The following is a 23125-nucleotide window of genomic DNA, read 5'->3' on the forward strand; positions in this document are numbered from 1 at the left end:
GTGATTATAGTGTCGAGAAGTGGGAGTTGGGGGGCCTCGGCGTCATTAGTCTGGTTAATCAGAGCATTGCTCCAGGTTAAGCTCCGCGGCCTCTAGAGACGGACTGATGAGCAGATAGCCGTGGCCAGCCGACAGTGCTCAGGTCCGGACCCCGGCAGCTCCTCTGGCCCCTGCCTGCTCCAGACAGTAATCTATAACTCCCTCCTGGGGCACAGCGTCAGGGCTCAGGCTGCTGGACAACACTGACACACAATGCATGGTAATAAGACACACAAGCACACACTCTCTCTCTCTCTCACACACACACACACACACACACACACACACACACACACACACACACACACACACACACACACACACACACACTGCTGCTGTTAGCAACCCTCGGTGCCCTAGTAGACTGTTTAATGCTCTGAAAGCAGTGACCTTGGCCTCATAACTGATGTAATTCAACAGCCAAGTGTTTAACTACTACTGTCCAAGGAGAGCACCAATAACCAACTCAGCACAACGAGTGTATAATGACCACTGCGACAGTTGGTAACGCACACTCCCAAACAAACTCCCAAGACAGAAGGGCCTCAGCTTAGCAGGGAGCCTCATGAGAGTCGCATCCAACATTGGTCGGCCTGCTCTCTCCGGGCGTCCCCTGTGAGCTCATTATCGCCGATCATAACCACTTCCTTCGGCGACGTTACGCGTGCCATCCATCGCCGTGCGCAAATGACGCTCTCCATCAGGACGTGCGGTGCTAAGTGCGGGAATGCAGGTGTGTATTTGTGTTTAAAGAACGGGGAAGGTCAGAGAACCCCCCAAATGGGTTCCAAGCCTGGTTGGAGGCGGGGGAGGGGGACCCTTGAGTGGAGGTATTCAGGCGATGAAGTGGACGACAAGTGACCCAGATGGAGGGGAGCGTGCGTAAAGAGCCAAGTTAAAGAAATCAGGTTTTCCTTTTTTTTTTTGGAATGGCTGCAAACACAGAACGGACCCCTGAGGACCACCTAAATTGGACGAGACAACAAAGAATCCCATCATCCTTATACTGAATAGATCTGTCCATCTATTGCTTTTTTTCTCTCTCTTCATAATCATCTTCTCATTACACCCTGTAGTCTAAATCAGACGCTTGGCAACGCGCACATTTTAACGCAACACCAATCATGTCAGTCACTCATGTAGCCCCTCAAGCCAAACATAACGCACGGGACATCCGCCCCCTACTCCCCATTTACCCATCTCTCCCTCCTGTCCATCACCCTCCTTTTTTGGATGTGAATCCCGAGAGAAGTGTAACCTGTATCACCTCCCGCCTCGCAAACACTGTACACATACGCGTCTCCGAGTGTGTATGGATAACGACCATTAGCATATTCATGATTGTTGCCAGCCTCTTATTGTTTGCTCGCTCCATTAATCTTCATCTGCTGCCTGCCGAATGACAGCTCAATCTAACAGGATGTAAACGGGCACCGGTTATACAAACACACACACACACACACACACACACACACACACAAACACACTATGATTGACATCCACCCATAACCAGCTGTATGGTGTTGCACCTGTGGTCTGTGAGAATCTCCTGGGCCACAAGTGTGCAGGGTTCGAATCTATGTGGACCCCAAAAAATTGCACTAACAAACACACATGCCCGCACACCTCAGGCCAACTACGAATAGAAAACACGCATGGGCTGAAGAGGACAAAAAGAATAATGCTGTGCTAAACAGGTTCGGTGTGTGTGTGTGTTGTAGGCGGCGAGCGCTCTCAAATGTTAATGTGTTTGCTTCAAAGCTGGTGTGACTGACTGATTTGCAGCAGATTACTGGGCAAAATGAGTGCTGGAAGCCAGCCAAGTTCAACAGGAGGTCTGTTCTCACCTCACCCTCCGCCCAACCCCACCACCTTCTTGGGTATTACTCTGTCGCTCCAGGAATTGCATCTAGGGAGACAGGATGTACAGGTATCTCCCGTGTGTACAGCTTCCTGGATAAACACTTACTGGTACATGAGAACTGCTGTGTTTAGACTAGAAGAGGTGCAAAGAACATGTAAAATTTGGAGTTGATGTTAAGTAGTAGTTTTGCATCGTGATTCACAACGGAAAATAATGAGCAAGAAAAGTGTATTGTAAAAATAAGTCCACAAAACAATAAATATATCAAGCAAATTATTGGATTTTTTGTTGTTGTTGAAATCATCCTTTCCCCACTTTGTCCTGATTTGTGACAGACGTAAACAAGGACTCATGTTGGCAAAAAGTCCCAAGTGTTAAATAATGAAGTGAACTTTGACACCTCATTCGCTGATAAGTAAATGTATTGGAAAATGAAGAGTGCCACCTCAGAGGAGATTTGATGTAGAGAGATAAAACCTCAACAGATTAAAAAGAAAGAACATACGCAGAACGTTTTCGATGGAAATGCACACTGGAAGCATATCTTGTTGTGATGGAGACACACGAGTGCCCCATTTCATTTTCACTGTGTTTGGCTGTTGCCGTCTTTGTGAGACTGAATGCAAGTCTTCGTAAAATAAAGACTTTTATGAATCAAGCGACAGCGAGGAAAAGCCATATGATGGTTTAAACTGCATCATACAAGCCATAGCGGGTCATAACGTTTCTCCTTCGGCGGCTGTAAAGCTATTTTTGTAGAGGCTCCAAATAAAATATGCCACTATCAGAGATCATAAATGGTTTATTGTGATCTTTCACAGAGCATAGACTTTTATTTAGCACCGGTAAATCATTCCTTTGCAACGTGTTACCAAGATCGGAGACAGTTTTTTTTTTTTGCGAGTAGAAAAGACGTGTGCTTTATGGGCGGGAATTTAGTAGATTTTGATGGTTTACAGGGGCAGTAAAGTGTGAAATATATAATTTATAAACATTTTGCATTTTAAAAAACAGCTCTTAAAAGATGAGCTGTGAATACAAATAAAGATCAGCTTTTATTTCGGCACACGCCATCATTCAGGTTGTCATTCGGTTTATGTTGTTACACGTATTCTGTGTTGTGAAAGTGACTTTTCGCATATGTTTTGTATTCAGATATTTGGGCAGCATCTACAGCATGCATTTTTTTTCATGGTTTTCAAAACACCTCATACAACAAACTAAATTAAACAACATTCTTATCTGCAACACAAGTGTAAAAATATGTTGGAAGACCCCATAAAGTGCATTCAGTGATTCGTTTCTATATACATTCTACACATTTGCTGATTGCTGAAAACATGCCAAGACTGAAAGAACTCTGAAGTCGGCCTACTCAACTGTCGAGAACTGTTTATCAGCATTCCAGTTTTCCTCAATTTTTTTAGGGTGTGGAGGGAGAAACGCACTTGGGGGTCGATGATGAGTCGGCCCTCCCCACAACTGAAAAAAAGGGAAGCAACTGTTGTTTACCCAGTGTGATTACCGGTATATTGTGCAGTTACAGTAGCTACCTAGCTTACCTCTCGGAAAGTGCAACTGTGTGGGCCTGAGCTGCTGTAACCCCTTTAGAGTGCCCGGATGAGTGTACGCAACACATGCATGGAGAGAAAGATTGGGGGTGGGGGCAAAATAAAGAAGTTAAACTTTAACACCAGCACATGGGACAGAGCCTTCATGGTGGCATGGCTGCTTTGGAGCGCCACGTTGTTATGATATGGAAAAACCTCGCCAAAGACCCTGTGGGATATAATTCAACGGCTAAAATAGGAGACACCGCCACGGCGGTTCATCGTAGACAGAACAACATATACATGTTTTTTCTAAACACACCTTGTTTCAAAAATAAGTGCCAGTGTATTGGATTGCGCTAAATGGCTGAGCTGAGTGCTCCACAACAATGTGTACAATGTTCTCAACATGATTTGTGACGTTATTTCCTTTTAATGATTAGGCTCTAACTAGGTTTGTGTTATTTACAGCCAGTCGAAAAACAGAGGCGACGATACAATATTGTAAATTTTCCCTTTAGAAGATGACCTCATTATTAATAATGAAACATGTGCGCTGCTCTAAGCACCTTTGCACTAACTTGCAGGGTGTTTAGTCTTTTCTGGGACATGAGTCCATGACCTGGTTATTAAAGTGGGAGCAAGAATTAATGTAGTAACCCTGTAGTTCTCATCATCATCATCATCATCTTCATTTAGCCCATGATTAACTCCCAATCATCATGGGTGATTAAAAGTCAGAATAAAAATACTCTACGCGTAATTAATAGCCCAATAATAACAAGGAAAGCAAGTCCCAGAGTGTCAACACAACAAATACGGAGCTACGAGCCGCACATACATGTACGTCTTCTCCTTTCTTCACAGGGAAAACGGCTATTCTGGTCTATCAACCTCACATGCACCCCCACGCCGGATGGTTGGAATTAGAAAAGCAAGCCTGCGGTCTCATTAATTAATTAAACATTCGAGTGCCGGTGGCACCTAGGTGCTGGTTATCGCTGTCACTCAGACACGCCGTGATCTCGCGAAGAAACTCACCACAGGGCAGTGGGAGGCCAGACGGGCACCCGCGCGCCCTCCCTATCAGCTTCCGCCTTCTTCTTCAACATTGTGGACTTACTTTCCGGGGAAAGTTTGTCTACCTAGTATAGCATTGCCCCCCCCCCCCCCACGCCGAGTATAATCATCTACTTTGACTAAAAATGGACTCAAACTGGCCGTTTAGGGTGAAAACTAAACTTAAATATTGAAGTAGAAAGTCTGCTTGTCATTCCAAGTAGAGATTGCAGCTCAAAACTGTAGAGATGCAGTCACTTTTTTTTTCTCATACAAATTGTTTAAGTTCAAGAAACATCTGAAAAAAATATACAATATTAAAAGCTGCAAGAATATTGGCACTAATATACAAATATGACCAAAACTATTACAGTTGAGGAAAGTACACACAATAGAAAATAAATACGCCGAACATTACATAGCAGAAATAATCTTATATTGTCAACATCAGATCAGTCGACTGGCTTTTTTTCAGAAATACATTCACAAACCCTTACACTTCCACTGCATCTTGACACTAAACAGTAGCGAGAAAAAAAAAATCTGTACATAAAGAGACCACAGGAAAAACGATTACTTTGTCAATGTCAGTTCAGCCCACTGGCGTTTCTCAGAAATACATTTTTCAGTACAATGTCTTCACAGTTCACAGTCACATAAAAACAACAATTCATTTGTCAACAATAGTTAACGCCTATTGGTTTTTGCCCAAAAACATATTCACAAATTTATTTATTAAACTGCAGCTTTAAAATAACCTGTACGGTATATAAAGAGCACAGAAGGTAAAGAATCGCTTTGGCAACATCAGTTGAGCCCACGGGCGTTTCTCAGAAATATTTTCACAGTGCTTAAACTATGTTCTGACACTTTGAAGTCACTTCACTGAAAGATAAAGAAACTTTGGACGTGCCCCCCCCCCCCTCGGAATGCATTGCCAAGGTATCAGACTTGGCAGATACAAATACTCAAAACAGACATGTGTTCACCAATAACTCACGATAACACGACAGAAATACACTGAAATATGCTTATCCTTGTTAGCTAGTCAGGGGCTAATGGCCACTGCTGTGCATTAGCAGACTTTTTTTCACCCCCCCCCCCCAAAAAAAATTATGGCAGCTTTCTGTGCAGCCTCACTTCGTTATATTGCCACATTGGAAACAGATTATGAAGAAATACATAGGAGGGGATGTAGGGGGGGGGGGTCATTGCAGAGTTATTAGAGAGAGAGACGGGAGTCGCACTGCAGTGGTGATTTATTTTGGCACTCTTTTCCATCTCTGTCAATTACATATGGATTTTTCAATTTGTGGGGGGTGGGGGGGGGGGTGATAGGGCTATGCAGTAAATTTCTCGTCAAATCTTTTGGAACTAACGGTTACTAAACATTCATTTAAAGGCAATTTATATTTAACTTGTAGGTGCAATACATTTTAACTGAATCATAAGTTGGGAGTTTTTTTAAAATATATATACATTTATGGGCAGTATGTGAATACTGTTACTATAATAATAATGTTACTATATTACAATAATATTACATACTTGATATATTTTATACAGTAAATAACCCCTCTGCATGGAGTTTGGTGAACTCTTGGGCTTAGTATGCTACTGTATGTTATGCTGGTCATTATGGTGGCACTTGCAGGGCAACTTATTTATTTGGGGGGGGGGGGGGTTATTTATCATGAATCGACTCAAGGAACCAAATATGGGACAAAAAGGCATCACAATAAAGCAATGTGCACTTTAATGTGTGTGGGTTATTATTATTTTTTTTTTGCTTTTTCCATGCAGGGTATTTTACAAAATATGCAATACGATAGAAGGACATGCAAAGTATGCTTCAAATTAAATAAACTTTTAGTGAGACTGTCTTTGAACATGCATGTCATAGATTTTCATAAGTAACATATTAAGCAGTCTTATCTTCTGGCTGCATCAGTCAAGGCTATCTGGACATAATGGAGGCGTGTCACATCGCCTGCAAAGTGATTACAGCATTAAATAATCATCTTTAGTGGCTTGGGTGGCCCTCAGTTGATGCACCATGGATCGGCAGGGAACTTGGGGCAGCGCTCTCTCTCAAATGCAGTGGCGACAGGTGTGCTTACATTTATTTGCTTGACGATGTCATTTTGTTTGTATCAAGAAGCGGCGTGTTCGTAGCAGAGAGGCAAAGAAACATTAAGCTCATCTGTAAAGCCGTGTGCTTGTAAATTCCTCCCAGCTTTTATTGTTATACCTTAAGATCATAAATGTACCGTACATTTCTTCTCCTTTGAATTATTTACCCCTGCAGGTCGATAAAAGTGTGTCCACAGCAGAGATTGGAGATATGATAGAATTTGTGCATCCGTGGTTGGGGCTGTCTCTATGGGGAGTTTATATGGGAAAAGGTGATGTGATTCATTTTGGAGTGGGAGGTGAGAGGAAAACATGCATTTTTTTAACTCATTATTGCTATTGTGGCGAGTACATTCTGCGTAAAAATGATAGGAAGACCTTCCTTCTTTTTCTTCCCCCTCCCTCTAAAGACGAGAACATGACTCTGAAAGCGTGCCGCAGCCTCATGCAGCAGATGCTGCCCAGGTCGAAAGGTGACGGTGTCCTGAAGAAGACTCCCATCAGGTCTCAGACCATCGCTGACATCAGAGTGCCTGCGGGAACCCGCATCCGGGTCAACAACGACAAGCACCACCTGGCTCCGTCCATGACGGAGCAGATGATGCATCGCTGTCAGACTTTCCTGCACCAGGAGTTCAAATACGACTTGATCAACTTCAACAGCGAGCATTTCGCCACCTTCGTCCGCTACGGTCGAGCCGTGTGCACGCAGGTTGGTTTGAGTCACGCCAGCGGCTACCGAGAATGCTGCATTCACGACGACAGTCATTCAGATATGCGTACAACATACATTCTCCGCGGTAGGACGAGAGAAGTTATCCACAGTTGAAGCAATAGTAAAATAAACTTAAGTTAGTCAAGCTTTGACAAGGTTATTGCAGGATCTAATATGCACGTCAATCTTGCCCAGTAAAAATGTATACTTTTTTTTTTAGCATTCTTCTCAGGGCAGGATTCATTAGCCTTAGTGACTATTGGACTATTTAGGTTAACATCAGCTTGGTGGGTCAACTTGTCAATTAACTGCGGCACAGTGATCGACCTCGCATTGCAAAGGACCGGGGTTTGATTCCAGCCTCTGCATGCCTACGTGACTTTTCTCTTCCTCCCACATTCCAAAAACATGCATGGTACGTTAATTGATCACTAAATTGTCCTTAGGTGTGATTGTGAGTGTGAATAGTTGTTTGTCTATGTGTGCCCTGCAATTGGCTGGCAACCAGTTCAGGGTGTACCCCACTTATTGCCCGAAGACAGCTGGCATAGGCTCCAGCACGCCTACGAGCCTCGTGAGGATAAGCGGTTCAGATGGATGGATGGATTGTTCGTATTGTAATGAGAAACCATAACAGACATACTGCAATAAGGCTCACTCTTCAATGGTTATCGTCACACATTTCCATCACTAGTACATTTTTACTTCCAGACCAGTTAGGTGCCGGGTCTCTCATCCACTTAAGGCCCGCTGCAGATCGAGCCGAACAGCAAAATGTGACTGAAGTGGACCATTGTGAAAAAAATTAAAGTTGACACCGTGTCAGGTTTTGAAGCGCCACATACAATATATATATATATTTTTTTTAAATGATCCACAAGAAAATGGTGCGAGTGTCAAGGAAGCAGCGGATTGTCACCGAGAGAAGAAATGGGTGGTCACGAGAGATAAACTGAATATTTAGACAAGGTGATGGCCATGATTGTTAAGACCATTCACTGAGTGCATGCATGCATTTCGGCAAGAGGTAACTTTTTATCCACAACTACATGTAAAATTATGAACAGAGTCCAAAGGGAGTATGAATTTGAAGGGAGAAAACAATCACTTTTTGGCAAACAGTGATACTTCTCTACAACGAAATCATGTTTGCAGCAACACATTTTTCATAACGGGGGACTTTTCACTGTAGCAAATTTTATCTCAGACGTAAACACGAACACACACAAAAAACGTGTACTTTTTATTTTTATTCCAATAGTGCATAAGTATGAGCATACACTTATTTTACACTTCAATAGCCAGCGTAGAAAAAAAAGGGAAAGAAATTGCGATTTTTGTTGTAGTGAATCTCGTTGCGAGGAAAGAGCAGAGAAAAAGATTTCGTATAATGGAACAGGGGGACTTTTCATTGTAGGGGAAGCAAAAAAGTGGGAATGGCTTTCATGCATGATTTTTTTCCACACTAGGGGGTATTTTCGCCCATGTAGGTTTCGCTGTGGAGGAGTTTCACTGTATTTATTAGAATTGTGTGACCTGATAAGAGTAGGCCACGAGCGTAAAGTGACATGTAGTCACGTTTCACGCCGTTCCTTTGAGGCACTATTGTTCACACACATATTTTGGCTATCAGCATTTATTTTTAATTGCTATTTCCAGGTTAAGATTTTGTTGTTTGTTTTTGCAGATCCCCTTTCAGAAAATGAATGGAGAGCATTTCAACATGACCGAAACTCTTGAACTGATAATGCAGCAGCGTATGGAGACGGAAACATAAGGGCACACATCTGGTTATTCCTCATACCAAGCACCATCAAAACGCTTTTACTGCTCAACAGGATTTCAAATATGCGCTGAGAGTAAAGGACATACTTTGTCGGCTCGCCGAACTCCAATAAAGACGGACAAAACTTTTCAACAAAGCGGCTCGAGAAACTTTGTGTGTTATCTAGTTTATTAAGACTTGTGGAATGTCAATAAGAACATCTCTATACAGTAGAGGAGTGGAGGAGGCCGTTGCGCAGACACAGTGCCCTTCTGCTATTCTCCTTGATAATGACCCAGACAGCGGCATACTGCCCACCAACCAGACCTCTAATGAAGCCAAACACTCTCTATCATCTGCTAATAACCTCTGTGCTGCAGCAAGAGTCACAGACCAGGCAGGCGTCTTTGGAATAAAAGCTCTGGGCAGACAGGAAGTGGAAGAAAGCATCCTGTTTATTGATTTAGGACTGCGTGTACTGCCTGATGATAACTGCGTTCCTCCGCTAATAAAGACGGCCAAAAAGGGAAGAAACATTTCACTGAATGAATCAATATTTTTTGGTTGCCACACTGCGACACATACACAGACCAGCCTAGTATGGAAACACTTATTTTCCTCATAATTGGTATAGAATGCTGTTCCTCAGCAACGCTGATTGTCTTCTTCAATCTTTGTAATACTGCGACCGCCTCGTAGTTCACCGCAGAAACAGGTGCCCATTTCCCAAAACATACAAAGAAAAAAAAACACGTCAGTCTTGTCATCATTGGCTAAGCCCGACGACGTATCTGTACAGCTGCTCTGAGAAGGCCTGAAGAGAGAACTTATCTTGCACCCTCTTCCTGCCAGCTTGTCCCATGTCCCTGCGGAGCTGCGTCTCCACGATCAGCCTCTCCATGGCCTTAGAGAAGGCCTCCGCCGTGGGCTCGCACAGGAAGCCCGTCTCACCGTCCGCCACGCTCTCCAGGGGCCCCCCGGAGTTCACGGCGATAACAGGGCAGCAGCAGTACATGGCCTCGACGGGAACGATCCCAAAATGCTCCCTGCTCGGCGTGTACAGCACCGCGTGGCTGCCCCGCAGCAGTGCCACCTTGACGGAGTCCGAGGGGGAGCGTAAGAAAGTCACAAAGTCCTCCAAGTGGAGCTGCGATGCCAGCGCTTTCAGCTCGGCGTAGTGCTCCACGTTCTCGCTGACTCGGTCGTCGTAGCCGCCCGCCACCACCAGGTGAACGCCCGCTCTTCGGCCCGGAGGAAGCACGCTCCTCAGCGCCGCCAGGGCTTGCAGGGCCAGGCCCAGGTTCTTCTTTCGCTCGTATCGGTTGAGAGAGAGGAACAGGTGGGAGGTTCCCTCAGGGATCAGCCCCCACAGGCCTTGCGCTTCAGTGGGCGGCTGGTCAAATGTGTGCGTGTTCAGGGAGGGATAGAGGACATCTGTCTGGACCCCTGTGAGACTCTGAAAGGTCTCCCTGAAGACTCCTGCGGTGAACTGGCTGTTTACCAGAATCTACATGCAAGTAAAGTTGCATCAGGAGGACCAAACATTGTCACATTTACGAGACTACAGTGGTACCTTGATTTGCGAGTGCCGCAATTGATGATATTTTTCAACTTTTTGAAATGTCGCTCGGTCAATTTTTTTGCTTTGTTATGGCGAGCCAAAATTTTGGTCACAAACAAGCTTCAGACACACTGCCGCTCAAGGGTAATGAAAGAAAACGGAGAAACTAAGGAAGTGAAACGCCCTTTCATGTGGTCGAGCCAATATATTTACCGTAAAATCCCATTCACAATACACCATTATACATGGTTGTTACTATGACAAGAAAATGTCACCTTGTTTAGATGTTTACCAGTGCCATGACAGTACCTAGGCACCGCGGCAACAATAGTTTATCCAATAAATCATTAACTTCAAAATAAACCTTAGCCAACCAAATGTACGGACGTCAATGCAGAGGTAAACTTTTATGTTGAAGTAGTTCCTGGCAGCATGTCGCGGCGTAACGGCTGACTTGACTGGTTTTCCAGACCCTTGTGCATTGCCATCACAAATATGTGCTACTGACTTTAACGACACAATGGTGACCTGAAATAACATTCCCATTCTGAATTGGGGCACTAAAAAGGATTTAATTACCCTGACTGTGATTTCTACGCCGGCTGCCAGCATTCGGTCTCGCTAGCGGCTAGGAATGCTGGTGAGAGCTGTCATATTACTTTTCAAAAGCAGTTTATTAGGCGGAAAAGAGTCTGCACACTTTGGCGCTGATAGCATGACACAGTGGCTGTTCCTACTTGTCTTTTTTCAATAAACGGGGCTAACTCAAATATGATGTTTTAGCCATCGAAATCGTGACGTCATTTCGTGAACAAGTGGTGCATTTATGAGCTTGTACATTGCAGTACTTACTGTAGCTTGGCATGCTCAGTTCAACCTCTCAACAGTAACATCCAACAATAAAATGCAAAACAGTTTGCTCGACCATTATATCTTATCTTGCTTCTACAGCCTGTTATATAATCAAATAACAGTTTAACACAGTTTAATTTTGTGTGGAAATGAAATAAATCCAAAGGATATTCTGCCTGTCTCAGCACAACCTCCTCTCGCTCTCTTCAAATTCAAAACAGGAGAAGCGCAAATGGAGGAGGTTGACCAAAACAGGTTGGTTGATTTTGGGTGTGGGATGTGTTATACACAGGATTTTACGTTTTGTCAAGCACGCAAATACAAAATGAGAACACTCACAAGGAGCCGCAGTACGTCACAAACTAATGCCAAACTGCTCACATGCAGACTAACTGGCTACCTGGACTAGGTCACACCCCATAAAGGTAGACATCAACACACACATATTGCAGAGCGTACGTGTGTGTGACTTCTGGCTTGATTGTATATTTTTTAAAGCAAACTTTTTTCTTTTGTACATGACCTTTTATGATGGTCAATTAGGTATTTATGCCGCCACAAGTAATAGGGACCGGGCAGGCCCACAAATAGTGAAAATCCACATATACAGTAATTGACACCCATTATATATGCATTTGAAAACAACAATAATAATAATAATAATAAATACATTTACCTACATTCCCACCCCAAAGAAAATAATTTCACATTTAAAATGTTATTTATTTATGTATTTATTTTTATCTGCAGAGGGTTGCATCTGCAAGTGCCCAACCGCCATTATGCAGGGGGCAACTGTGCAGTGCTATTTTTCTTTTCTGAAAACAAGAAATGAAAACATGCATGGGGTGGAAAAGATTCATGACTTTTCAGTTAATTTTATGGGGAGAATTCATTTAATATAATTTCATATATAGCTGCAGTACATATAGTTCTGAGTTTAGTCAAGGTACCACTGCAGTTAGTCAGTTACCAGTAGTTAGTAAGTTAGTTAGTGTGGTAAATTAATACTAAAAATTAGCACTCCAAACTACAGTTAAGGGCATAATGTAATTATTTCTTAGGTGAAGATTTTACAATTTTACTGGTAGTAGAGAAGTATAACCTTATTTTTAGGGATTGGCAAGTACTTAAACAGTCAATATTCAGACTGGTATTGGTCTGAAAAGAAGTGGTGTCGAACATCCTTACAGTACTAATTTTAGTCATACTATACCTGCTATCTTTTTATTCACGGTCACCTCAAATAACATAAAATGAAAATCCTGTTAAAGAGGTACATGCTATTTTATTTTTACTACTGCAGACACATTCCTTGTGTGTTTTACATATTTGGCCAATGAAGATGATTCTGGTCGTGGTTCTTACATAATTTTTGGTATCACACTCACATAAATAAATGATTACCAGTAAATTAATATGGTGCCTCGTGACTTGTCCAGACATCATAACTCATCACGTAATGGCTAAACAAACCAAAAATGCAGCAACACGATTCATGATCGCCTGAGGGTAGCCCTTGTTGATTCTTTAGTCATGAGCAAAAAAAGACATCCAGCACCAGCGTGATAGCGGCATTTGAAAAATATCACAGATGATGAAAGATATTTATAAGATAAAATAAAAATATATGAAACAATAATAAAAAATAATGTACAGTATTGTATTATTATTAACATGACAATGACAATACTTGCACAGCAATGCTATCATCTGTGCATTGCATTTAGAGATTAAGGCCCAAGTTTAGCCTATAGACATTAGCTTTTCCCTAAAAGTATCTACAGCTAAGATTTTACTTGAATGAAAGTTGCAAACCTGAACCTATCGAATGCTTATTAACTCATTCACTCCCAAAGACGTTTTTAAACGTCTTTTCAGACTTGGTTTAGAATTGGCTGGTACTGAATGAGTTAAGCACTTATAGATTGCATAATAATTTTATATTTTTTTAAATTTGGATTGTTGTTTCATTTTTTAGTTTAGCACTATGACGTTTCTCAGATTTAAATAAAATTTCCTTCTACATATACAGTATATGATGTATTCTATTGCGAGAAACACATTTTTCTAATCTCAATGAAAAACAAAAACAAAAGAGAGACAAGTCTGAGTGTGTGAGTGTGGCCCTCAGGCCTTTATGTACCATATCAGCCATGCCGGTGGTACGCTCCTCCAAGAAGTCAATGGGAGCACGGTAAAGCTTCTTGAGGGCTGATTTCCTTAGCGTCAGCAGCTGGTCCGGGAAGTGACAGTAGAATAAAACCTTTTTTCTGTGACGAGACAGCCTCAGCACTGGAATACACACGGACACCTTTGTGGATTCAAAAACAAAACCAAAACCAAAAAAAGGTTACTTTTAACCCTATATGCAACTCAAGAAACACTTTCCTAGTGAAATTACAATGCAATGATGAACTAAATAACGGTGAAATAAGGCTTGGAATATGACTGTGCAGGTGATCTACCAATGAACTAGCATTTTAATGAACAAAAACATCTATCTTGCCTCTTCAGATGAATGTCAAGGATGAGCTCAACAAGCTAAATTGAAAATGTCACTCACCTGATCACAAAAAACGATATCATACTCCAGTCCGCTGAGGAAAACCAAATAGACAGCCACGTAGATCATCCTTATGTAAGCACATACGGCATGGAGGTAACCAAAAACATTGGTGGGCAGCCAGTCACCCACACAAACCTATTGGACGTGGTGGAGGAAAAAATAATTAACGCACAACTAAACGAACATTTTATACACACGATTAACTGAGTGCTTGCTCACCACGGGTACATCTGGGTCAAGGGTTTCAGAGAAACAGTGGGTCGGGTCATAGTGAGCAGTCCAGATCTGGACATTACATCCCTTAGACTTAAGGGCAACAGCAGCATCGACAACTAGACGTTCTGCTCCACCTATACCGAGGTCAGGATGCAGAAATACTACCCGCACCATCCTGGACAGACATTCACAAGATAAAGAATAAGAAGCAATAACTTGTTATGAAATCAATAAAAAAAAATATCCATATAACTAAGGTTACATTAAGAGAGTGTTGCGCCTTTAGGATACATTGGTCAATTCTTTTCATTACAAGTCACCCTATGTAAAATGCATCCCAGCTATGGTTGTCAACAACCTTGGACAACCCCGTGGTTTAACAATACGTCTGTTTTAGGGTACTCCATGTTCATTGTGTCAAACAGGCATTATGAAGTTCAGAAGCATTACTGTCACACGTATCCAATGAATCGCCACCTGCTTCAACTAAAATTATGAACAATGAATAGAAGCGGGGGGAGGGGTTGTAAATAACACGAGCAACCAAATTTAGGGATTAGTTAGTAAATAAAAAAAACACAAATGTCATCAATAAGACTACAGTGCACTGCAGCCTGCCTGCATTGCTAAAAAAAAACATGGCGTATAATAACACGATGTTTTAAAGGCGAACACGGTACCGATAAACCCGTCAACGTATACATTATATATAAGACATTATAGCATTTACCTTCTGTTTTCTTAAACAACTTTTGAGACCTGGGATGATGCTCTTGTCGCCACTCAAGAACGTCTGCCATGAAACATTTCCGCGCTGCCGCCATAGTGGCTCTAAATTCACACGCGAGACGCAGTAAGAGGAACTTCCTGCTCGCGCCAAAATGGCGCTAGTTTCTCTATTGACAATCATTCGTCTCTTAAAAGACACGTCACACAGCGATGCGGGGAGAGTCTTATCTAGCCTATGTGTATAACGTATGTCATAATCTTATAAAATGTACAATGATGCATAGAATGCTTTTAAATTATGTATTAGTACAAAACGATGAAGATAAACCTGAGTGGTATGTTAAATATTTTCTCATTTTTATGTCGAACGGTAATTTATAGACAGGCATCTTTTTGGATACCTAAATGGGTCTTAGGATTTTGCAGTCGTGTCCTTTTTGGACAAGCGTCATCTTTGGGGGACCCTTCTCAAGTTCTGACCATTCCATTCGGACCTGTGCACCGTTCTTTGGCAGGACACGTCACCGTCGAGAGAGAACATCGGAGACTCAGCTCGCATCAACACAAATAAAACAAAATGGTGAGACAATACATCATGCGCTTGTAGTTGTTGCGCTGAAAGGAAGCGGCGCAATAATAACAAATCCGCGTTTTGCTATCTGTTAGCACGCCTTCTTGCCTTAGCTTAACGTTTGTGTACGTGGCTTCCCCACCAACATATAACTAGTTAACAATAATTTCAAATCATGAATTACACATGATACATATGATGCTGTTAATATATGCAACTAGATAGCGGGTTTAGTTCAACTCACTGTTCCAATATCTGCAGCTTTTTAACCCCCCGCCCCCCTCCATTTCCAATGAGAGTAATGAATTGCATAGTAAATGGTGAAACTGTCTCTCTCTTAGCCTGGACCAGCAGTAAGTGCAACCAGTGTGGGGGCGTCCAGCCGTTCCCCCAGTAAGACGGTGGCCCCCCGTGCAGCAGGCTCCACAGTCAGACAGAGGTACACACACAAGCTCACAATCATGGTCTGAAGTTTGACCTAACAATTGCTGAATAGGTCCCACACGAATCATAACATGAGTGGATGTTGAAGCAGGGATCCAAACGTCGATGATCGTGAAAATGAAACTAAATTTTTAATCTCTGTTGACTTGACTTGACTCTTGTAAAAGAAAGCTCATTGATTGGCACTTAAAGGTGTTATTTAAGTTATCTTCTGCACAAACACCAATTTTCAAAGACTCATAATTGACCCCTCAACTCCTGAGCTGGTGAAATATACGACGGCCTGATGCCCTTTTACTGACCTCAGTATATCTTTATCTATTTACCAAAAGATTAAAACACCAGATAGACGTTTTCACTTCTGGCGTGAACAGAATTTAGTGTTAATTCATTTAGCAGCCTTGACTATCAGCATCTTCATCAATAGCTTTTTCATTTCGATCACATGTTGCGCTGAGGACTTGAACTCATTATCATACTAACAGGCGTTGTTTTGTTCCTCGTTCTATTTAATCATGCTGTTTAATTCCAAAGTTGTTTTGAGGACACTAGAAAAAGGACACGGGAGTCAATAGGATTACATGATGAAAGTTGTGACATGTTCTTATAAATAGGGAAAAAGATAAGGAGGGAAAACTCATATTGAATGGAGGTTTTTTTCTAAAGCAGAAAAAAATTATTAACGTTAAGACCTTTTTCATACAATTGTATCCTTGCAAATTTATGACTTAATACAACGTAAAATTTGAAAATGCTTCATGGTAACTTTCCTGTCAACTGTATTCTGTAAAATGATCTCATCTGTTAATTCTGACATGTTTTAGTCTTTTAAAATTAAGATTTTTAGTAGATGACATTTTTGGCATTATATTGCAACTTTGTGTAAATTTGACATTTGTAGTAGTCCGGTATTCCAACTTTTTTTTTCATAAATTTGACCATTACATGATGCCTTTGCAATTTGTTTTTCAACATTTATGATCAAATTGTGTTCAGAATTGTTCAATCTTATATTCTTTTCATATCATGGCATAGTTGGTAGAAACATTACAACTTTATCCTCTAAAAGTAAATCAGCTGTTGTCACAATATCACCCCCACCACCCATCACCATCCGCCAACAATCAGCTATATTTCACAAGTTCTGCCAGGATATGTAAATGAACGAGTACAACTGTTCATTTGTGTGTTCCACAGGAAAGCAACCAGCAGCGGTACCCGCAGTGGTGGCAGGACCACTGGATCGGCTGGTACCGGGGGAATGTGGCGCTTTTACACCGAGGACTCGCCGGGTCTCAAAGTGTAAGTATATTGTCAGAAAAGCTGCAACTATATGACCTCGCCAGTATATAAAACATATTCATACCTAATGTTTGACGCATCATTTGGGTTGGAAATCAGGCAGAAAAGTCTGATAACTTTCTATTCTGAGCCAAGCTCACTTCCTATTATAAAAAAAATGCATCCCATCTCCCCGTCGCATGCGGCGGCGCCGGCTGATCGATGGCGTCGCGCTGCTTATCGAGTGTGTATCTCGGGTGTGGAAGGAGGGCACACTCCTTGTACGCCGCTGTATATCGAGTGCGCGTTTGTTCCTGCGTTAGACACCGCTCGCAGAGCTTCATTAAAGGATCCACTCTGAAAGGTCAACTCAATTACAGCCTTCTGACAGGGACGGGGGAAGGGCGAGGGATTGAGGGGGCGGTTGGCATGGCGATTCACCCCACCCCCCTGCCAAATCCCCCGCCTGGTCCCTCCTTCAGAGTTGAGAGCCCCTTCCTGGTGTCAGGGGCTCATCAATAAAATAAGCCAGCACAGCCCAAAGACTGTGTGGCGCACTTGAAACCTAATGAGGAACCATTTCAAAGTTGTCAGTGAGCGCATTTGTTTGCATGTTTGCCAGTTTCCAAAGAAGCGCTCAACATGCACTTTGAGGGCTGACACTTGATCACAGAGTGATCAGCTAGGCAGGAACTGAGTGATTCAGAAAAGTGTCGACCTGACATACTACATCAGTATAATCAATCTGTCATGTTTTGCGAGGTGGTAGTTGGAGGACCCCAAAAAGCAGGGAGGAGCAAGGTGGCTGACCAAAATGTATTTAACAAAAATGTAAACAGGATTCCACCGGAGAAACTAACTCAAAAACTCATTCAAATAAAGTCCAGCACAAGAAATCAAAGCAGCAAAAACCTAAGACAGAAAACAAAACATGACACGTGCACGCAGCAACAGCAACAATGACCCGACACCGAGCGGTCGTGCTGGGAGTCCATATAAACAAACAAACTAATGACACAATGACCAACAGGTGTGCAGCTGCAGGTGGAGCCCTACAGTGCCACCTGTTGGTCACAAACAGAACCATGACACAATCGTTATCAAATGATTCCATATGGGCTAGTGCCTCAGTGGCTCATTCAATGACATACAGGCAAACCTCCAAAGTTGAACGCACTGAATTCTGTGATGCTGGTTGTTCCAATTATAAGCATGTATGTAGGAATATGGGGATTGGTTGAGAGAACAGTCGGTGATTGAAGCCAAGTGAGGCTGACAGAGCGACAGAATAAAGGATTACAATTTCCAAGAAAGCGTCTTTAACGTAACGCAGAACATTACACTTTTTACTGTAGTAGGAGCGGAAGATGGCCAGCTTTTCCTTGTAATCCGCCGGATGTTGCTTCACTACGGTCATCCTTGTCCAATAGATGGTATCGTTTCATTAAACAAAAGCCCTAAACACCTTGAATTAGTTGATCTTGAATTCTCTCGCAGCTGCTTGATTCCCATGGTCCTCCGCGGAACTGGTAGCTTGCAGTTTGAACTTTGCTTCGTGAGCATGTCTCTTCCTCTGTACCATTTTCGGGATGTTGTTTTGCACAATGCACGGATTATGTACACGTACTAGGGGTATGCCGTTAGCGTCCTCTTTCATGCACACACTTCCCGTATGCTGTCCTCAGTTACGTCCGCCTTTCTTCTATATAAGTAGCGTGTCGGCACAACATCAGTCCGTCACACAACAGCATTCACAGATTTTGGACACAAGGCAACCCGCATTTTTCGACGCCCCAACTTAAGTGCGGCTTTTGGTCGAGGAAAATACGGTATGGTAGTATATGTATGGAAAGGTTACTTTGTGTATGTAATATGTATTTTTTATTTCTGGTTCTCTGGTTATCATATCTGTACAACTGCACACTTTTGAGACCCCACACCCCAAGCCCAGCCCGAGTAAAATCCAAAGTCCATTTGGGGGCTTTGACTTCAGAGGTAGCACTTGATGTTAACTTGTGATGATGATTTACGGTGTACTGTCGAGTCAGTCAATATGAGTTACGACTTTTTGACCGCACCCTGTCTGGTTCTTTTGGATTCAGTTCTCAAATAGAATTGCACAGGTGAGGCAAGGTGAGCTTGACACAAATATTTTCTGCTTGGAAGTACACACGTACTTCAGGTTGCACGTTTCCAATCCATGCTTTTGCATAAATGGGTGCCATGTCAATGTTTAGCAATGTTTTGACTGTGATTGCTTTACACTGGGCTCCTTTCAAGTAAAGGGAAAAGCAATGAGAAAGAATCCAATCAGGCTGTCTTTCTAAGCAGCAGTTGGTCACTTTTTTAAAAACCATTTCCCCTCTGTTCATAGCCATATTGGCATAAGCAGTGCAGCATTCATTTACTATGATGGATAAAACGTATTGTAAGTGACTCTGTATAAATCTTACTACCGATGCCTTGTTTGTTTTCTTGTGTCAGTGGCCCAGTGCCAGTGCTGGTGATGAGTCTGCTCTTCATTGCCTCCGTTTTCATGCTTCACATCTGGGGTAAATACACTCGCTCTTAAGGCCCAGCCCAACAACTTGTGACCCCGCACCTCGCCATCTTAATACATCGGACCAGGACCAAACCCCAGATGACCTCCTCCAGCTTTGCCACGCGAGCATGTAAAAATTGATTTTTATAGAAGACGTTTTCTGCACTCGCGCTGTCATTCAGGTGCCAGTTGTTTCAAATGCAAGGCAAATGCTCAGTGCAAGCGCTCAAGGACAATTCAGTTGACTCCAGGCAACCCAAAATGGCTTAATCGCTTTTTTTCGGTGAGCAGCATTTTTTTGGGCTGGGGATAGGTTTACTGAACTAAACTTATGTTGATTAAAAAAAAAATACAAAGGAGCACTAGATTGCATTATATCTAAAAGAAAATACATGAAATCTTGAATTCCATAATATGTAAAAGAAAATACATGAAATCCTGGGGAAAAAAACAATGTACGCAACATGATGTTCAATACGGATAGGAAGAAGTCTAAAATATCTTTTTCCAAACCAAAAGAATTTTTTAAACATTTTCACAAGTCTCCAGTTTATTTGCTGAAACTTGTCAAATTCAAAGTGATCATACGACATGAAATAAAGGGGGGACATTTTTGATTTGTCGACACGCATGAAATGTGTACAAAATGTCATTTTTACTGTACAAATAAAAAGGAACAAAAACAAAGTGTGTTTGTTTTTCTTTTTTGACTAATTTGGTTGTGTTCCAAGTTGAATGCGATTCAGCAAGAGTGACGACTGAAGTAGCGCTCGAGTTCCTCTACTGTGACGTTTTGCTTAAAGGCATAATTCTTGGGATTCCAAACTGGCAGTGTCGCTTCATGATAGCCGCAGAAAATGTTAAATGTAACAAACAAGGAAGGAAAAAAAAAAACACTTAAAGTCAATGAATGTTAAATGCCTATTCCAAAGACTACTCCTGTGTCTCTCACGGTCACAATCCAACAGAATGTTGCCTGTTTATTTTTATTGATGACATAAAAACAAAATCAATGCATGTTGTAGTTCAGTGCAGCTTTTATGTTCAAAAGAAGTAGAAAAAAAATATCGCCCAAACCCTTGTTCTCTATTAGCAATCGTGAATACAGAAGTAGGTTATTCATGTAGTTAAAACCCAAATAAGATCATTTGAGTTCTATTTGGCTTTTAAGATAGTATCATAAAAGTCCACCCTCCACCCCAAAAAAGACACTATTCATAGTTTGAGCCAGTTTAGCAAACACATTTCTTAGTTTCTAATTTTATAATGACTTCATGTCCATCCATCCATCTATTTTCCGATCCGCTTATCCTCACAAGGGTCGCTGGAGCCAATCCCAGCCGTCTTTGGGCAGCAGGCGGGGGACACCCTGAACCAGTTGCCAGCCAGTTACAGGGCACACACAGACTGCATTATGAGGTCCATCCGCTAACCAGTCGACCAACGGGCTGACCATGACTTAATGTAAAGTACAGTATTCCTCAGTGTTTGTACTTTCACCTCCTGAGGGGGGCACTGTAGACTATCATCAGAATCTCACTGGTTTTATACACAGAGCTACCATGGATATATTGATTTTTATTTTTTAGTATACTGACGAGTGAACTTTTTCCTTCATGTCCAAATGCTCATCAAGCCCCATCAGTATCTAGTGGTCATTTATCCTAAAAAGTGGTTCAAAATCAGTAACTACGAGAACTAACCAAAACTAAAATGTCTTCACATACATACACAACCAAAACAGCTTCAGGGTTTCCCCACCGCAATTTTGAGTGAAAGCGAGAATTCGAACTGTACTCAAGTGTGCTATGTTTTGTCGTCGGAAAGGCAGTTGAAGCCAAAGCCTCATCACCAGGTTAGCAGTATGTTGCATATGAACCCACCAGCTGTCATAGCACGTGTGTGCGTGTGCGCGCGCGCTTGTTGCTTGTGTTCAACGTCGCTCTTGGGCCCTGTTGATTAATTCATTCAGTTGCTATGGTTCTGCTTTCCCAGAGGCCTCCGGTGTTCGTGGCAAACTCGGCCGCTATCCTGCCGCACTCCCGTTCCCCTATCTCCGCGCATACACACACACACTGAACTCCACGGCCCAATGCACGGTGGCACAACACGGCACTGAGCCAGAATAATTCAACATATCAATTAAATATGGAGGAGCTGTGGCTAAGCTGTCCCTCGGTGAAAGGACGGAGTCCAGGCTGCATGTGCAGCGCTGCGACCTGTCGTCGTAAAATCCCGACGACATCGTCGATACTCCACTGGTGGCCGAAATCTATTTTAGGGAGCAAGCGCCTCAATTTGAATATGAAGCTTTTGATTGCCCCCATGATGTTCAGCATATCACACAAGATCTTGTCTGTGAAAATGGGGTGTTGGACAATTTAATACAAACAGCGGTCAACCTTTTTTGCCACTGGGTCACAAATGTAACTCATAACATTCTAAAAAGGTCAAACGTGACAGCTTGAAATTATTTCTATTGCCATTCTACGAAATAATGGAAATGGAGACAATCTTTTGTAGGGTCAGTCAATGTTAACATTTTAGTACAATCCAGATAATATAACAAATTTATGAAATATATATCTTACACTGAAAATCAGGTGATTGTTGTCGTAGTATTTTTTAAAAATGTACATCGATGTAGGAAATAAAGGATTTGTTGATTACAGAGATGGCAGCTGACTCCAATCATGCTCATCGCTATCCGTTGAGCCTTGAGGCTAATGTTAGGCAAAAGTCAATCTATTTTAGCGAAAGAAAGCCAAGCTGTCAAATATTTTGGGTCATTAAGTGAGATGGCCTGTTTTATTTCCGCTTGCCTTTGCGCACACAGTTTTAAGGCCGTTTGAGTTGTGCGAGGATGACAGCTAAACCTGACGGACGCTCATATCGTGTCTTTGCCACCGCATCCAAAGTTTCTATATGTTCTGTCAACTTTATTGACTCATTTTAGCGTAAAATGTTCCCGAGGTGCACAAGTGCGCTATTATATGCCACACGGGTTGATCAACATTGACAAATGAAGAATATTATAATATCCTGCTTCGGGAAATGAATACCACGAGCAACTAAAGGCTCGCTGCTTTCAGTCTCTTACAGGCCATGGTGCCATAGTTAATTTTAAAAAAAGTTACTGAATACTTGATTTTTAAAGTAATTAAATTAGATTAGAAGTTTATTGAGTAATTGAAGGCCACAAAAAGATTTAAAATTGTCTATAGATGTCACAAGA

At 42.1% G+C, this 23125-nt stretch overlaps 3 protein-coding genes across 5 annotated transcripts in view; 2 read left to right on the forward strand and 1 right to left on the reverse strand.

Annotated features, from left to right (window-relative positions):
- The first annotated feature begins 6568 nt into the window (after positions 1-6568).
- On the forward strand, positions 6569-9137 carry LOC147203760 (phospholipase A and acyltransferase 4-like). The gene is made up of 4 exons (XM_086113960.1): positions 6569-6622; positions 6821-6944; positions 7056-7357; positions 9048-9137. The coding sequence occupies exons 1-4, from the start codon at positions 6569-6571 to the stop codon at positions 9135-9137; spliced, it is 570 nt and encodes a 189-aa protein (XP_085970086.1).
- The window catches only part of alg2 (ALG2 alpha-1,3/1,6-mannosyltransferase), a 74301-nt gene continuing 59771 nt past the window's right edge, over positions 8596-23125 (reverse strand). For 2 of the 3 annotated variants that reach the window (XM_086113959.1, XM_086113958.1), the window contains 4 exons: positions 14327-14498; positions 14105-14242; positions 13685-13852; positions 8596-10632 (listed from right to left, as the gene is read on the reverse strand). In XM_086113959.1, the coding sequence (XP_085970085.1) occupies positions 9892-10632; positions 13685-13852; positions 14105-14242; positions 14327-14497 (1218 nt within the window). In that variant the 5' untranslated portion in view covers position 14498 and the 3' untranslated portion in view covers positions 8596-9891. Of the gene's footprint in view, positions 10633-13684; positions 13853-14104; positions 14243-14326; positions 14499-15053; positions 15184-23125 lie in introns of those variants that run through there. The other variant, XM_086113957.1, reaches the window with a different exon arrangement.
- On the forward strand, positions 15506-20577 carry sec61b (SEC61 translocon subunit beta). The gene is made up of 4 exons (XM_086114176.1): positions 15506-15632; positions 15965-16062; positions 17265-17369; positions 19833-20577. The coding sequence occupies exons 1-4, from the start codon at positions 15630-15632 to the stop codon at positions 19918-19920; spliced, it is 294 nt and encodes a 97-aa protein (XP_085970302.1). The 5' UTR covers positions 15506-15629; the 3' UTR covers positions 19921-20577.

Source organism: Hippocampus guttulatus, chromosome 6, assembly GCF_054856545.1.
Source record: "Hippocampus guttulatus isolate MCC_2025c chromosome 6, RoL_Hgut_1.0, whole genome shotgun sequence".
Classification (NCBI taxonomy): Eukaryota; Metazoa; Chordata; class Actinopteri; order Syngnathiformes; family Syngnathidae; genus Hippocampus; species Hippocampus guttulatus.

Bases quoted from the DNA above. Each gene is read 5' to 3' on its own strand.
- LOC147203760 (XM_086113960.1), top strand. From the start codon at position 6,569: ATGGATCGGCAGGGAACTTGGGGCAGCGCTCTCTCTCAAATGCAGTGG. The intron at 6,945-7,055 runs GTGAGAGGAAAA...CTCCCTCTAAAG, and splicing joins GATTCATTTTGGAGTGGGAG to ACGAGAACATGACTCTGAAA. The intron at 7,358-9,047 runs GTTGGTTTGAGT...TTGTTTTTGCAG, and splicing joins GTCGAGCCGTGTGCACGCAG to ATCCCCTTTCAGAAAATGAA.
- sec61b (XM_086114176.1), top strand. The intron at 16,063-17,264 runs GTACACACACAA...TGTGTTCCACAG, and splicing joins GGCTCCACAGTCAGACAGAG to GAAAGCAACCAGCAGCGGTA. The intron at 17,370-19,832 runs GTAAGTATATTG...TTCTTGTGTCAG, and splicing joins GACTCGCCGGGTCTCAAAGT to TGGCCCAGTGCCAGTGCTGG.